At 42.5% G+C, this 17755-nt stretch overlaps 1 protein-coding gene across 5 annotated transcripts in view; it reads left to right on the top strand.

Annotated features, from left to right (window-relative positions):
* LOC123774144 (uncharacterized) overlaps positions 1 to 16166 on the top strand; it is a 270075-nt gene extending 253909 nt beyond the window's left edge. For 4 of the 5 annotated variants that reach the window (XM_069312678.1, XM_069312674.1, XM_069312675.1 and 1 more), the window contains one exon: positions 13704 to 16166. In XM_069312678.1, coding sequence (XP_069168779.1) covers positions 13704 to 13851 — 148 coding nt within the window. In that variant the 3' untranslated portion in view covers positions 13852 to 16166. The remainder of the gene's footprint in view (positions 1 to 13703) is intronic. The other variant, XM_069312677.1, reaches the window with a different exon arrangement.
* Positions 16167 to 17755: the final 1589 nt, after the last annotated feature.

Here is a 17755-nt window from a genome sequence, read left to right as displayed (position 1 = left end):
CCAGGACTATATACAACTGAAAACTCACACCCCAGAAGTGACTCGAACCCATACTGCCAGGAGCAACGCAACTGGTATGTACAGGGACGCCTTAATCCGCTTGACCATCACGACCGGACAAAAGGAAGTGATAGCCGAAGCTGTTTGAACCACTTCCCCGCCGGCACTCGGATAGTAATCTTGGGCATAGCATTTTATCAAATCACCTCATTCTTTGGGGCACACGTGAGGAACACAAATGCAAACAAGCCTGAATGGTCCCCAGGACTATATACAACTGAAAACTCACACCCCAGAAGTGAATCGAACCCATACTGCCAGGAGCAACGCAACTGGTATGTACAGGGACGCCTTAATCCGCCGGCGGGGAAGTGGTTCAAATAGCTTCGGCTATCACTTCCTTTTGTCCAGTCGTGATGGTCAAGCGTTGTTACATTCTTGTACAGCCACTAGTACGCGTAGCGTTTCGGGCAAGTCCTTAATCCTATGGTCCCTGGAATACGATCCCCTGCCACGAAGAATCGTTTTTTCATCCAAGTACACATTTTACTGTTGCGTTAAACAGAGGCTACAGTTAAGGAATTGCGCCCAGTAAATCCTCCCCGGCCAGGATACAAACCCATGACATAGCGCTCGCGGAACGCCAGGCGAGTGTCTTACCACTACACCACGGAGACTGGTTAGATGATTTGAGAATTACTATTGATTAATCCATGTTCTGGTGATATTGCTCAGGTCTCAATACTTAATTTCCTTTTATGATATTGCATGCTGATAAATATTTCTGGCTACTATTTATACACTTAATTGTTGTTATGTTGTTCCCCTTAGCAATATATATTGTTCTCCTTTTTATACAGTGATGTAATTATACCCCTAGACATCTATTGGCAAGGCCGATTTCTTACCATTTCTTTACACTGTGGGGAGAAGAACCTTATTTAGTCTCAAGGGTCGTGACACTGACGACGACAAAATTATGAGAAGGATTAAGACAGAGGAGGACAGCTTGAGGCTTCAAGAAGACCTGGACAAGCTGCAGGAATGGTCGAACAAATGGATGTTAGAGTTTAACCCAAGCAAATGTAATGTAATGAAGATAGGGGTAGGAAGCAGGAGACCAGATACAAGGTATCACTTGGGAGATGAAATACTTCAAGAGTCAGAGAGAGAAAGACCTGGGGGTTGATATCACGCCAGACCTGTCTCCTGATGCTCATATCAAGAGGATAACATCAGCAGCATATGCCAGGTTGGCTAACATAAGAACGGCCTTTAGAAACTTGTGTAAGGAATCTTTCAGAACATTATATACCACATATGTCAGACCAATCCTGGAGTATGCGGCTCCAGCATGGAGTCCATATCTAGTCAAGTATAAGACTAAACTGGAAAAGGTTCAAAGGTTTGCCACCAGACTAGTACCCGAGCTGAGAGGTATGAGCTACGAGGAGAGACTACGGGAATTGAACCTATCTTCGTTGGAAGACAGAAGAGTTAGGGGGGGACATGATCACCACATTCATGATTCTCAAGGGAATCGACAGTGTTGATGAAGACAGGCTATTTAACACAAGGGGCACACGCACTAGGGGACACAGGTGGAAACTGAGTGCCCAAATGAGCCACAGAGATATTAGAAAGAACTTTTTTAGTGTCAGAGTGGTTGACAAATGGAATGCATTAGGAAGCAATGTGGTGGAGGCTGACTCCATACACAGTTTCAAGTGTAGATATGATAGAGCCCAATAGGCTCAGGAACCTGTACCCCTGTTGATTGACGGTTGAGAGGCGGGACCAAAGAGCCAGAGCTCAACCCCCGCAAGCACAACTAGGTGAGTACAATTATATATATATATATATAATTGTATATATATATATATATATAATATATTATATATATATATATATATATATATATATATATATATATATATATATACATATATATATATATATATATATATATATATATATATATATATATATATATATATATATATATATATATACATATATATATATATATATATATATATATATATATATATATATAAATATATATATATATATATATATATATATATATATATATATATATATATATATATATATATATATATATATATATATAAGCCTATACTTGCATAAACCACAAGTGAAGATAAACAATCTTTGGACAACACCCACCAGTGGGACTCGAACCCAGAAAGCACAACTACCTTCCAGTAGCTGGCATAACTAGTATGCTTTAACCCACTACGCCATCAGACCTTACAAAAGAAGTAGATAGTTCGAGATATATATATCTCAAACATCTCTACCTCCCGAAGGCACCAGATGAGTGAGGGGTCAGTCTGCAATTTTCGTCAAGCCACTGTCAATGTGAGAGAACTCGTGTCCAGCTTATAAGCCTATACTTGCATAAACCACAAGTGAAGATAAACAATCTTTGGACAACACCCACCAGTGGGACTCGAACCCAGAAAGCACAACTACCTTCCAGTAGCTGGCATAACTAGTATGCTTTAACCCACTACGCCATCAGACCTTACAAAAGAAGTAGATAGTTCGAGATATATATATCTCAAACATCTCTACCTCCCGAAGGCACCAGATGAGTGAGGGGTCAGTCTGCAATTTTCGTCAAGCCACTGTCAATGTGAGAGAACTCGTGTCCAGCTTATAAGCCTATACTTGCATAAACCACAAGTGAAGATAAACAATCTTTGGACAACACCCACCAGTGGGACTCGAACCCAGAAAGCACAACTACCTTCCAGTAGCTGGCATAACTAGTATGCTTTAACCCACTACGCCATCAGACCTTACAAAAGAAGTAGATAGTTCGAGATATATATATCTCAAACATCTCTACCTCCCGAAGGCACCAGATGAGTGAGGGGTCAGTCTGCAATTTTCGTCAAGCCACTGTCAATGTGAGAGAACTCGTGTCCAGCTTATAAGCCTATACTTGCATAAACCACAAGTGAAGATAAACAATCTTTGGACAACACCCACCAGTGGGACTCGAACCCAGAAAGCACAACTACCTTCCAGTAGCTGGCATAACTAGTATGCTTTAACCCACTACGCCATCAGACCTTACAAAAGAAGTAGATAGTTCGAGATATATATATCTCAAACATCTCTACCTCCCGAAGGCACCAGATGAGTGAGGGGTCAGTCTGCAATTTTCGTCAAGCCACTGTCAATGTGAGAGAACTCGTGTCCAGCTTATAAGCCTATACTTGCATAAACCACAAGTGAAGATAAACAATCTTTGGACAACACCCACCAGTGGGACTCGAACCCAGAAAGCACAACTACCTTCCAGTAGCTGGCATAACTAGTATGCTTTAACCCACTACGCCATCAGACCTTACAAAAGAAGTAGATAGTTCGAGATATATATATCTCAAACATCTCTACCTCCCGAAGGCACCAGATGAGTGAGGGGTCAGTCTGCAATTTTCGTCAAGCCACTGTCAATGTGAGAGAACTCGTGTCCAGCTTATAAGCCTATACTTGCATAAACCACAAGTGAAGATAAACAATCTTTGGACAACACCCACCAGTGGGACTCGAACCCAGAAAGCACAACTACCTTCCAGTAGCTGGCATAACTAGTATGCTTTAACCCACTACGCCATCAGACCTTACAAAAGAAGTAGATAGTTCGAGATATATATATCTCAAACATCTCTACCTCCCGAAGGCACCAGATGAGTGAGGGGTCAGTCTGCAATTTTCGTCAAGCCACTGTCAATGTGAGAGAACTCGTGTCCAGCTTATAAGCCTATACTTGCATAAACCACAAGTGAAGATAAACAATCTTTGGACAACACCCACCAGTGGGACTCGAACCCAGAAAGCACAACTACCTTCCAGTAGCTGGCATAACTAGTATGCTTTAACCCACTACGCCATCAGACCTTACAAAAGAAGTAGATAGTTCGAGATATATATATCTCAAACATCTCTACCTCCCGAAGGCACCAGATGAGTGAGGGGTCAGTCTGCAATTTTCGTCAAGCCACTGTCAATGTGAGAGAACTCGTGTCCAGCTTATAAGCCTATACTTGCATAAACCACAAGTGAAGATAAACAATCTTTGGACAACACCCACCAGTGGGACTCGAACCCAGAAAGCACAACTACCTTCCAGTAGCTGGCATAACTAGTATGCTTTAACCCACTACGCCATCAGACCTTACAAAAGAAGTAGATAGTTCGAGATATATATATCTCAAACATCTCTACCTCCCGAAGGCACCAGATGAGTGAGGGGTCAGTCTGCAATTTTCGTCAAGCCACTGTCAATGTGAGAGAACTCGTGTCCAGCTTATAAGCCTATACTTGCATAAACCACAAGTGAAGATAAACAATCTTTGGACAACACCCACCAGTGGGACTCGAACCCAGAAAGCACAACTACCTTCCAGTAGCTGGCATAACTAGTATGCTTTAACCCACTACGCCATCAGACCTTACAAAAGAAGTAGATAGTTCGAGATATATATATCTCAAACATCTCTACCTCCCGAAGGCACCAGATGAGTGAGGGGTCAGTCTGCAATTTTCGTCAAGCCACTGTCAATGTGAGAGAACTCGTGTCCAGCTTATAAGCCTATACTTGCATAAACCACAAGTGAAGATAAACAATCTTTGGACAACACCCACCAGTGGGACTCGAACCCAGAAAGCACAACTACCTTCCAGTAGCTGGCATAACTAGTATGCTTTAACCCACTACGCCATCAGACCTTACAAAAGAAGTAGATAGTTCGAGATATATATATCTCAAACATCTCTACCTCCCGAAGGCACCAGATGAGTGAGGGGTCAGTCTGCAATTTTCGTCAAGCCACTGTCAATGTGAGAGAACTCGTGTCCAGCTTATAAGCCTATACTTGCATAAACCACAAGTGAAGATAAACAATCTTTGGACAACACCCACCAGTGGGACTCGAACCCAGAAAGCACAACTACCTTCCAGTAGCTGGCATAACTAGTATGCTTTAACCCACTACGCCATCAGACCTTACAAAAGAAGTAGATAGTTCGAGATATATATATCTCAAACATCTCTACCTCCCGAAGGCACCAGATGAGTGAGGGGTCAGTCTGCAATTTTCGTCAAGCCACTGTCAATGTGAGAGAACTCGTGTCCAGCTTATAAGCCTATACTTGCATAAACCACAAGTGAAGATAAACAATCTTTGGACAACACCCACCAGTGGGACTCGAACCCAGAAAGCACAACTACCTTCCAGTAGCTGGCATAACTAGTATGCTTTAACCCACTACGCCATCAGACCTTACAAAAGAAGTAGATAGTTCGAGATATATATATCTCAAACATCTCTACCTCCCGAAGGCACCAGATGAGTGAGGGGTCAGTCTGCAATTTTCGTCAAGCCACTGTCAATGTGAGAGAACTCGTGTCCAGCTTATAAGCCTATACTTGCATAAACCACAAGTGAAGATAAACAATCTTTGGACAACACCCACCAGTGGGACTCGAACCCAGAAAGCACAACTACCTTCCAGTAGCTGGCATAACTAGTATGCTTTAACCCACTACGCCATCAGACCTTACAAAAGAAGTAGATAGTTCGAGATATATATATCTCAAACATCTCTACCTCCCGAAGGCACCAGATGAGTGAGGGGTCAGTCTGCAATTTTCGTCAAGCCACTGTCAATGTGAGAGAACTCGTGTCCAGCTTATAAGCCTATACTTGCATAAACCACAAGTGAAGATAAACAATCTTTGGACAACACCCACCAGTGGGACTCGAACCCAGAAAGCACAACTACCTTCCAGTAGCTGGCATAACTAGTATGCTTTAACCCAAAATTTGCAGACTGACCCCTCACTCATCTGGTGCCTTCGGGAGGTAGAGATGTTTGAGATATATATATCTCGAACTATCTACTTCTTTTGTAAGGTCTGATGGCGTAGTGGGTTAAAGCATACTAGTTATGCCAGCTACTGGAAGGTAGTTGTGCTTTCTGGGTTCGAGTCCCACTGGTGGGTGTTGTCCAAAGATTGTTTATCTTCACTTGTGGTTTATGCAAGTATAGGCTTATAAGCTGGACACGAGTTCTCTCACATTGACAGTGGCTTGACGAAAATTGCAGACTGACCCCTCACTCATCTGGTGCCTTCGGGAGGTAGAGATGTTTGAGATATATATATCTCGAACTATCTACTTCTTTTGTAAGGTCTGATGGCGTAGTGGGTTAAAGCATACTAGTTATGCCAGCTACTGGAAGGTAGTTGTGCTTTCTGGGTTCGAGTCCCACTGGTGGGTGTTGTCCAAAGATTGTTTATCTTCACTTGTGGTTTATGCAAGTATAGGCTTATAAGCTGGACACGAGTTCTCTCACATTGACAGTGGCTTGACGAAAATTGCAGACTGACCCCTCACTCATCTGGTGCCTTCGGGAGGTAGAGATGTTTGAGATATATATATCTCGAACTATCTACTTCTTTTGTAAGGTCTGATGGCGTAGTGGGTTAAAGCATACTAGTTATGCCAGCTACTGGAAGGTAGTTGTGCTTTCTGGGTTCGAGTCCCACTGGTGGGTGTTGTCCAAAGATTGTATATATATATATATATATATATATATATATATATACACAAACAGTCCGGCTGGGACCACCCTCTAGTGGAAAAAGTAGCTGATGCCATGCTCAGCGTCGCAACATCAGACAAGGAGAAAGCCCGCCTCAGAGCAGTGAATGCCCCCCATGCAGGAGACTTCCTCCTGGCAGTACCCATGTCAGCAATGGGCACGCGCCTAGATCCAGAATCCCTTCGTGTAGCAGTGGCCCTCCGCCTTGGTGCCCCAATTCACACTGAATACAAGTGTATTTGCAACAGGGTGGAAGCCGACCAATATGGACTGCATGGGTTGCATTGCGGAAGCACAAAGGGCTGGCATGCAAGACACAACGAGGTCAATAACATCATCAAGAGAAGCCTCGTCTCAGCTAGGTGCCCAGCAGAGAGAGAACCTCGCATCCTAGGGGTCCAAAACCCGGATTTCCCCGCACTTCGCCCTGATGGCATCACCATATACTCATGGAAGGCGGGTAGACAGTTGGTGTGGGACTACACATGTGTATCCACCCTGGCTGACACCTATGTACACTTCGGAGCTGATCAAGCAGGTGGGGCGGCCAACCACAGGGAAACAGCAAAATCACTCAAGTACAGGCGACTGGAAGGTCAATACCTCTTTGTTCCCATAGTGTCTGAGACGCATGGCCCCTGGGACAAGAGTGCCTTGAGATTTCTCAAGGAATTAGGCTCCAAGCTCATTGACGTCACCAGAGACTCAAGGGCTTCCAGTTTTTTGTTTCAGCGTCTGATGTCCTCCCTCCTGGAGGACATCAGAAAAATCCAGGAGCAAGGTGCAGTTTTAGGCCTCACCCTGAACCCTTCTAAATGTGAAATAATATGTTCCAACCAGGGCATCGTAGAGAGAATAGAGGGTCTTCTGCCAAATATCCATAAAACTAAACCTGAAGACAGCACACTCCTAGGAGCTCCCCTGGGGTTGAAAGCCATCGATGAGGTCCTTGATAAGAAAATCGCCGACCTTAAGAGGATGGATGGGAGGATTGAGGATATTGATGCTCATGATGCACTCTACCTCATCACCAGATGTCTGTCCCTCCCCAGGTTAACCTACTTTCTGAGGTGTTCACCATCTTACAGTAGCCAAAAACTAAGTGAGTATGACCGGTTACTGAAATCAATGCTAGAAAAAGCCCTTAACCTCTCTCTCGATGACCTACAGTGGAAACAAGCCTCTCTTCCCGTAAGACTTGGGGGCCTCGGAGTTCGAACAGCAACGCAAATCGCTGTTCCAGCCTTCCTGTCCTCCTTATCAGCATCCGACGACCTTGTGAAGGAAATTCTACCTGCCCACTTACATCAGCTGGCAGGTGTACATGATCCCAATTTTACACGCTGTGCCACAGAGTGGGCCTCTCGTGCAGGCCAATCACCTCAACCACCATCCCCAAAATCCCACAAGCAATCCAGCTGGGATGGTCCCATTGTAAACCAAGTTGCTGCAGAGTGCCTGGGTGCTGCAACAACACAACACGACATTGCTCGCCTCACAGCAGTAGCAGCACCACATGCAGGGGATTTCCTGTTAGCAACCCCAATGTCGGCAACTGGCACGCGTCTCACACCACACGCCCTCCGAATTGCTGTGGCCCTCCGCCTTGCTGCCCCAATCCACACCAGATATAGGTGTATTTGCGGCGAGGTGGTGGCTGACAGGTACGGTCACCATGGCCTACTCTGCCAAAGCACAGGGGGATGGCACTCGAGGCACAGTGAAGTTAACGACATCATCAAGAGGAGCCTCACTACAGCTGGATGCCCAGCTGAAAGAGAGCCCCGTTACCTAACGCCCCGTAACTCTGATGCTCTTATTGGTCGCCCGGATGGTATCACAGTGAACCCCTGGAAGAATGGCAAGCAGTTGGTATGGGACTACACGTGCGTATCAACCCCGGCTAACACCTACATTAACCTCAGTGTTGCACAACCAGGTGGCGCTGCCACCCAAAGGGAAGCAGCCAAATCCCGTAAGTATAGAGAACTGGATCACCACTACAATTTTGTCCCCATTGCTTCTGAGACGCTCGGCGCCTGGGGTAAAAGTGCTACCAGTTTTTTGAAGGAACTGGGTTCTAGGCTCATTGAAACAACAAGGGACCCGAGAGCTGCAAGCTTTCTTTTCCAGCGCCTCAGTGTGGCGATACAGAGGGGAAATGCGCACTGCATCCAGGGTTCCTGCCCGCCATCTGAGGAGCTGGAGGAACTCGACAACCTATGACAACCATCTTTGTAACCCATATGTAACTCCTTTTTTGTAACAAAGTTCAAATAAAGTAAATATATATGTGTACATACAAAAGAATGGGGGTGGTAGGAGAAGATAATATTAGTGTTTAGTGAGAGACCACAAGGTCTCCTCTGAATACTTTTTATTTTCTTCTCCGAGGCTATGGGTCCCCACATTGGCACCAGAGGTGGTACCCTCACAAACTTGATTAAAAAAAAATATATATATATATATATATATATATATATATATATATATATATATATATATATATATATATATATATATATATATATGTCGTACCTAGTAGCCAGAACGCACTTCTCAGCCTACTATGTAAGACCCAATTTGCCTAATAGGCCAAGTTTTCATGAATTAACTACCTAATTACCTATTAGGTAATTAGGTAGTTAATTAGGCTACCTAACCTAACCTAACCTATAAAGATAGGTTAGGTTAGGTTCGGTAGGGTTGGTTAGGTTCGGTCATATATCTACGTTAATTTTAACTCCAATAAAAAAAATTGACCTCATACATAGAGAAAAGGGCTGCTTTATCATTTCATAAGAAAAAAATTATAGTAAATATATTAATTCAGGAAAACTTGGCTTATTAGGCAAATCGGGCCTTGAATAGTAGGCTGAGAAGTGAGTTCTGGCTACTAGGTACGACATATATATATATATATATATATATATATATATATATATATATATATATATATATATATGTCGTACCTAGTAGCCAGAACTCACTTCTCAGCCTACTATTCAAGGCCCGATTTGCCTAATAAGCCAAGTTTTCCTGAATTAATATATTTACTATAATTTTTTTCTTATGAAATGATAAAGCAGCCCTTTTCTCTATGTATGAGGTCAATTTTTTTTTATTGGAGTTAAAATTAACGTAGATATATGACCGAACCTAACCAACCCTACCTAACCTAACCTAACCTATATTTATAGGTAAGGTTAGGTTAGGTAGCCAAAAAAAGCTAGGTTAGGTTAGGTAGGTTAGGTAGACGAAAAAACATTAATTCATGAAAACTTGGCTTATTAGGCAAATCGGGCCTTGAATAGTAGGCTGAGAAGTGCGTTCTGGCTATTAGGTACGACATATATATATATATATATATATATATATATATATATATATATATATATATATATATATATATTGTGACGGTAACGCGTTGGTGTTCGGCTGTTTAAGGCTAGGGGTATGGCCTCGTCACATAGTTATAAAAAAAAAATAGAAAAACTGGAACTTCGTCTGTGGTAAGGTAAGGAGAAGACACACAAAACACAAGTAAAACTTTAACAATGAAATTTTAATTACGTTAAATAAATCAAAACATGAAAATATGGACAAACAAATATGTATAATAAAATCAATGAATCAAAATAATAAGAATACTTAAATGACACAATGAAAGTTACGTTAAGGCAAAATAATAAGAAGTGCAACACAAAAGGTAAGTGGGAGGTGCTGGAATATTGGCTTAAAGCCACCACCTCTCTCAGTACACGCTAACGTCTAGCTGGGAGGAGTGCTGGCTACGAAAGCACGGAACATTCTGAGGACTGATGTTGGGGCGACCCCAGACATCAGGTAGTATTGGGGGCGAGTGCAGGTGCAGCCAGACCGGCGACCAATCAGCGGAGCCGTAGCGATCAACGGGTAGTTTGGTGGTTGGAGTTCGAACAGGTGGCTGGATGCATACGTTTCTGCTCACCCTGGCAAGCCTTGCTGGTGCTGGTGTTGTTGTCGTTGTTTGACATTTCTTCCATAGTCTTTTATATAATTGTGACGACGTAATTATGAAGGGAAGAGCAGGCTCAATCTCTTGAAGGAGATTATTGTCACAATATATATATATATATGTCGTACCTAATAGCCAGAACGCACTTCTCAGCCTACTATTCAAGGCCCGATTTGCCTAATAAGCCAAGTTTTCATGAATTAATGTTTTTTCGTCTACCTAACCTACCTAACCTAACCTAACCTAGCCTTTTTTGGCTACCTAACCTAACCTTACCTATAAATATAGGTTAGGTTAGGTTAGGTAGGGTTGGTTAGGTTCGGTCATATATCTGCGTTAATTTTAACTCCAATAAAAAAAAATTGACCTCATACATAATGAAATGGATAGCTTTATCATTTCATAAGAAAAAAAATAGAGAAAATATATTAATTCAGGAAAACTTGGCTTATTAGGCAAATCTGGCCATGTATAGTAGGCTGAGAAGTGAGTTCTGGCTACTAGGTACGACATATATATATATATATATATATATATATATATATATATATATATATATATATATATAAAATAATATAAACAATTAAATCTTTGCTCGTGAAAGGATATACTGTGAGCTGAGATTGCATTTCAATCGTCAATCCTTACCTACTATGTGGTTGCTCCCGCGGGGGAGGATACTGCTTGATAGTATTTATGAGGAAGTTCAGCTGCTGGACACCTTTTTTGACCAGAATAGTGGCTGTGTTGATGGCTTCAAGGTGATTGCTGCAAGATTCAGGGGCTCCTAAAGTTTTTCTAAGTTCGTTGGATGCTTCACATTCCAGGAGATAGTGAGGTAGTGTTTTTCCTGTGATTGTTTGGCAGAAAATTTATTCCCATTCCCTGGGTTCACCAATTTCCCAATTGCATCTGTAACCTAGACGTAGTCGTTTATATAAGCGAATTGCTATTTCCCTTTGGATTCCATTTGGGATATTTTACCTGTCTAACTTGATGGCCTGAAGATATTATATTGTAGAGGGCGAACATTCTGCCGCTCTCTGGTGTAGATAGGCTTTGTTGAAGTGTGCGAGTTTTTTGGTGAAGGTGTTTTTTATGTACTCTAGGCTGGATTGGATTGTTTTCATCATCTCTCGTCTCATTTCGTCATCACTGGATGACGAGTTGCCAATTTAGCCCTTTCATCGGCTTTCTCATTTATGGCAATCCAACATGGGATGGGATCCAGTTTAGGGTTATGTTGAGTTCTTTGAATTTACCGCCTGCTCCACAATACAAAATGGTGGTAATTATTTCCATGTTGTTTTTGCACTGCTTTTGTCCTAATAGATGAAGTGCAGCTTTTGAGTCTGTGTGTATGATTGCATTTTGAGTGTTTTGTACAATCATATAGGCGAATGCCTGTTGTATGGCAAACAGCTTAGTTTGGGTTGATGAGTTGATGATACTGATCCTCCCAGTCTCTAATATGCCTGTTCGCTCTCTGTGCAAAGAGCAGCGCCAGCACTCTCATATTCTGTGTCCAACGATCCGTTTGTGAAGATGTGGGTGTCTCCTGCTATGCTGCACATTTGCTCTTCTACGATGCGTCCTATGATTGTTGGATTATAGGCAGCCTTTTTCATCAGAAGACTTTCTATTACTATTTTGAAGGAAGGCTCCTCCCATGGTGGGGAACAAGTGTAGTTTGGGTGTGGATGATCACCCCCCTCCATCAAGAATCATGTTATTTAATTGTAATCTGTTTAGGACTTCTCCCACTCTGACAGCCCAAGAGTATCCGATTTTTTTACCAAGTCAAACCACCAAGGCCTATTGTAATGGAACTGGATCAGGGGAAACAATTACCTTTCTGATAATTGTAGCTGCTCTTGAGTTATTCTTACATGAAGAGAGGGCAAACCCGTTTCCAATCTGGTCCACATATGGGCTACCAGGGCAGCTCTCGTAGCAATGTTTTGTGTTACTTCTTGCATTTTCCACTGTTGTCGTGATAGAAGTGTGAGTGCAGGTGCGACATAGTCGATCACTGAGCTGACTGTCTGTACATAGTATGTGGGAAGGACTTGCAGCTTGGCTCCTCCAGAGAGGGAGGTTAACGACCTGAGGATTGGCCGCAGTTCTCTCTCTCTCAAGTAAGTGACCTCGGCATTAAAATTGATCTGTGTGTCCAAGATTATTCCTAGATTAAGTGTCCACGCATTCAATTGGTAGAACCTGTACTTTGAGTTGGTGGTTGGGCATCAATATTTGATGGACATGGCTTTTGTTCTGGTGGGGTTAAGTTTGAAACCAATCTGCTTTGCCTCTTCACTAAAGTAGTCTAAGCATTTGGGTGAAAGGCGTGCCACATCCCTTCCTTTTATGATGATGACAAAGTCGTCCGCATAGTTGAGCAGCCTGCAGTGTTGTGGGAGTTTCAACCTTATTATTATTTCCATTAAACAGTTGAAGAGTAGGGGGCCGGGAATGCCTCCTTGCGGTGTACCATTTCCATGTCTTTTGTATTCAGAGACTGTGCCATGAAGTTTCACTCTTGCTTCGGTTTATGAGACAGTTTTTGGTGGGGCTAAAACAGTTTGCTTCCTTATTTGGCAGGTTGATCATTGTTTGGCGTGATAGGTAACTTGCTGGTTACTTTTTATTGTCCTAAGCGGTTCGTGGAAACGTTGTGGAACATGTATTACCATAATTACCAATGCCATTAGTGGCTAATAGGTTTGTGGATTACATCTGGGATAAGTGGGAAGCCTTAATTGTTTACAATATAACATCTGATAATTTGGAGCTTTTATATTTTAATACAGCAGTTATAGGATACTCTCCGTGAGCTTGCAGGTGTGCGAGGTTAGGCTGATTAGTCTGTTGTTTTCTGCTGTACTACATCTGCATTGCATAAAAAATATGTGTGTGATATAAGCAGCTCCATACGCTGCACCTAGTCCATCTCTTATTAATAATAACAATAAAACCTTGAATTTTTCTTTTAAAGAATTTTACCATTGTTCAATATACGTAATTATTAATGCAATTTATAATGTTCTTATTTTCTTTTAAGGTTCGTTGATTCGAAAGTGGCCCCGTATAAGAGGCTGGTGGGAGGAGTTGTGTTTGTGAGGGAGATTCCCAAGACTGCCACTGGTAAAGTACTCAGGCGGGAGCTGAAGAAGATGGCCCTGGGAACGACTTCAGCAGCCATGACTTGATGAACTAAGTGCGTGCACTAAGGTTAAAAGTCTCGATGTCACTGAACTCAGCAGAACGGGGACGAGAAGCCTTAATTAATGAGGAGAATTCCATCTTCCAGGATACCACCCACTTTTCAGAAAGGACAGAACAACAAGTCAAGGACCCGGGCAACTTCCCAAGTTGCCCGGGACCTTGATCCCAAACACATAGTAATAATAATAAAAATTAGTAATGGTAATGTCTTCTCACAGACATAATAACATAGGAAAAAACCCACACTTGTGTATATGTGAAATTTATGTAAGGAATTTAAACCAAGTCTTTCGCACTCTCTTGAGTGCTTTGTCAAGGTCTGAGTGTCTGATTAAGGCGAGACTTACATCTCAACGTCTATTCTGATTATGATTAGACTTTTGATTAGACGTTGAGATGTAAGGCTCGTCCTGATCACACACTCAGACCTTGACAAGGCACTCAGGAGAGTGCAAAAGACTTGATGTAAATTCCTTACATAAACCTAACATATACACAAGTGTGCTTTTATCCTAAATAATAATAATAATAATAGTAATAATAATAATAATAATAATAATAGAGCAAATCCACAGGAGCCTTGAAGAGGGTTCGAACCTATGCGCTGAGAGTTCCCAGATGCGCTCTAGTCAACTCTACGACAGCATGGTACAGTTGCTTGTATGGTATACATGGGTGCGACATGGTATACATGGCTTGGGGCTGCAGTAGCACTCTTTCAAGTAGCAATTATTTTACCATGTCGTGGTACAGTTGAGTAGAGCGCATCTGGGAACACTCAGTATATAGGTTCGAACCCTCATCAAGGCTCCTGTGGATTTGTTCTTTGATATATCTCGTTAATGTAATATCTCTGTGTAATAATAATAATAATAATAATAATGAAAAAAGTAGCAGTAAAAGTATACGCAACAAAGATAAAAAAAAACACTGATCTAAATATGCGGAAAAACCACATGTGAAAAATAGGGAATGCTTAAAGCGTTTTCGGCTACATCGCCTTTATTAGAGCAAAGTAGAATGGAGGTGAAAACAGATTGATTGATTGATTGATGAAGATTAAGCCACCCAAAAGGTGGCACGGGCACGAATAGCCCGTAAGTCTTTTTTTTTTATTTATATAAAAAATCAGAATACAAATCAGAACACAAAATCATAATACAAACACAAATCAAAGAAAGAATAGAACAATACATAAACAATACACAATCAGCATAGAGCAAACACATAGCACATGAAAAAGACAAAGAACATTAAGTAATGACAAAAAAACACACACACACACATAACACAGGGACAGTAATACAAAACACCCCGATAATCAAAAGGGGAGGAGAATAAAGCATAACCCCACACAGAGTAACACAAAATACATATGAGGCAAGCTCCAGAAACAGAGGAGCAAACAAGCACACATACCATAAATAACATAAAAGGCACAAGAAAAGCACAAAGCACACAACTAACACAGGGCAAACAAAAAGGCACTGGGGTCGGAGTCCCCAGCACTCGCCCCTCCACAACATGAAGAATGGTAAATTTATTTAATTTTAATTTACTTAACTGAGCAACGAATTCATGCTAATAAAAATATAAGAATAACTTAAATTTGCATGGTCAGGTTGACATGTATCAACAGAGGTAACATATTTATATAAAACAAAATTATTTAATATAGAATAATAAAGAGGAAAAACTGGCAACTACACAAATACAAGCTTTCCTGTATTCTATCAGGAAGTTTACCCGGATCTCACACGTCCCGTACCTGTGACGTAGAAAGCCCCCGCTCCCTCAACTGTGTTGCCAAATATTGGACAAGTGTAAAAATATATACACATGCCTTCATGCAAGAGACAATTATAATAAATATTATATTGAGTACATTAATGTAAGTATTCCTCAAATAGGAATACGTAACACACTTCCATATCCAAGAAAAACAAATGCAATTGAACGAAGATCAATGGCATTTTTTTCTGAAAGTAAAAATGTGTGACACTTGAGATTTATTGAATTACAAACATATAAAAGTAATAGGGACATATTTCTGAAAAAATGAGAACACTTCCAATATATTCTTTCATGAAAATTAAGAAGTTCAGTCTTGTGATTATGTTCTACATCACTGTCTATATATATCAGAAATTTCACATATGATCCTCTGGAGTATGTAAATTTATCTCTCCAAGATACTATCTCATTAATTTTTCTTAATTTTAGGAGCTCATATTTCATACTATCAACAATATTATTATTATATTCATGAATAGAACTGTCAATAAATGTAACTGCTTTCTCAAGGTCTTTACCACAAATTATCTTTCCAAGTGTTTCTATGATTGATCTGAGATCAGTCTCATGTTTCCATATTAATTTTCTATTCGGTACATTTTTCCAATACAAGTTTCTCTGGCTAGGTTCCTTTATTTCTGAAGTTAAGTTTCTGAAGTTTCTGATTGGTCGAAGGCTTTCGACCGTGTGTCGCTCGATTTTGTGTTTCGTGTGTTGGGGAGGCTGGGATTTCCGCCCTTGTTTGTTCGTTGGGTGCGTATGTTGTACGCTCAATGTTGTAGTCGTGTCTGTGTAAATGGGTTTTTGAGTGATTCTTTCCCTGTGCGTCGCTCGGTGCGGCAGGGTTGTCCGCTTTCGATGCTCCTGTATATCGTCTTTCAGGAGCCGTTTTTTCGGGCGATCAAGGGATGCCCGTTGATCGTCCCCCCCCCCCCCCCCCCGTTTGCCGTCGGGTCTTCGGTTGCCTATCTGCGGTTATGCAGATGATACCGTCCTGTTCCTGGCCTCGGAGGGGTCGGTTGGGGCGGTCCAGGTTGTGGTTGAGAGGTTTGAGTTGGCCACTGGGGCGCAGGTAAATCGTGCGAAATCCGGTCTTATTGGTCTTGGTGGGTGGTCCTCTCGCCTTCTGTGGGTGGGGTCATGGTTTCCGGTTGTCACTTCTATGCGGGTTTTGGAGCTTACCTGGTTCGCTTCCTATGAGAGGTCCTTGGCTTGCAATTGGGATATGGTTTCCCGGAGTGTCGGTGTTGCGATTGGGTTGCTGGCTGTGCGCCCGTTGACTCTTTATCAGCGGGCGTTGCTTGTGAATTGCAAAGTTTTGTCCCGGGTCTGGTTCGTGGCTCGGGTTTTCCCCCTGGATGGCTTTTTGAAAGCTGGCTTTCGGGTTGGAACGCCAGGTTTATCGTTATGTGTGGTGTGGTCGTTACCACCCAATTCGCCGGTCGACGTTGGTGTTGGCTGTGCGGGAGGGTGGGGTGGGCATTCCTGATGTGTTCACGAGGGCTCGGGCGCTCTTTTGGGTCTCGTTGTGTCAGGGGTTTGAGTTGGGTGGGGGGCTCAATGGTTTGTCTGTTTATTATTGCTCTGTTAGGTTTAGCTATTTGGTGGATTTTGGTGTTTGTCGGGAGGCGGCGGTCTGTACCCCCCCGGTTTACTCTTGGGCGGTGGCGATTCTTCGGGAGGTATGCCGTTGTCCGGGGTTCCTGTCCTTGTCGGTCAAGGCGGTGTATCGGGTTTTGTTTCGTCGTGTTCCACCGCGGGTGGAGGGTTTGTTCCCATGTTGGGATTGGGGGGATGTGTGGGCGGCGCTGGGGGCTCGGTGTCTGGCTCCGCAACAGCGGGAATTGTTGTTTCGGCTCTTGCATTTGTCGTTGGCGACTAATGCACGGTTGTGCATGCTGGGTTTGCGTGCCTCTGATGCGAGTGTGCACTGTGGTCTCCCTGAGACGCAGTTGCATGTCTTTTATTTTTGCGGGCGGTTGCGGGGTTTGCTTGATTGGTTTCGGGACGTGTTGGTTGGAGTTTGTGGACCTGGGTGTCGGGGTGACCTTTTGAGATTTTTGTTTTTGTCCTTTCCGCGGAGGTCGCGCCGTG

This window comes from Procambarus clarkii, chromosome 73, assembly GCF_040958095.1.
Source record: "Procambarus clarkii isolate CNS0578487 chromosome 73, FALCON_Pclarkii_2.0, whole genome shotgun sequence".
Classification (NCBI taxonomy): Eukaryota; Metazoa; Arthropoda; class Malacostraca; order Decapoda; family Cambaridae; genus Procambarus; species Procambarus clarkii.
The sequence above is the reverse complement of the archived record's forward strand: the minus strand, read 5'-3'. Positions and strand labels throughout refer to the sequence as shown.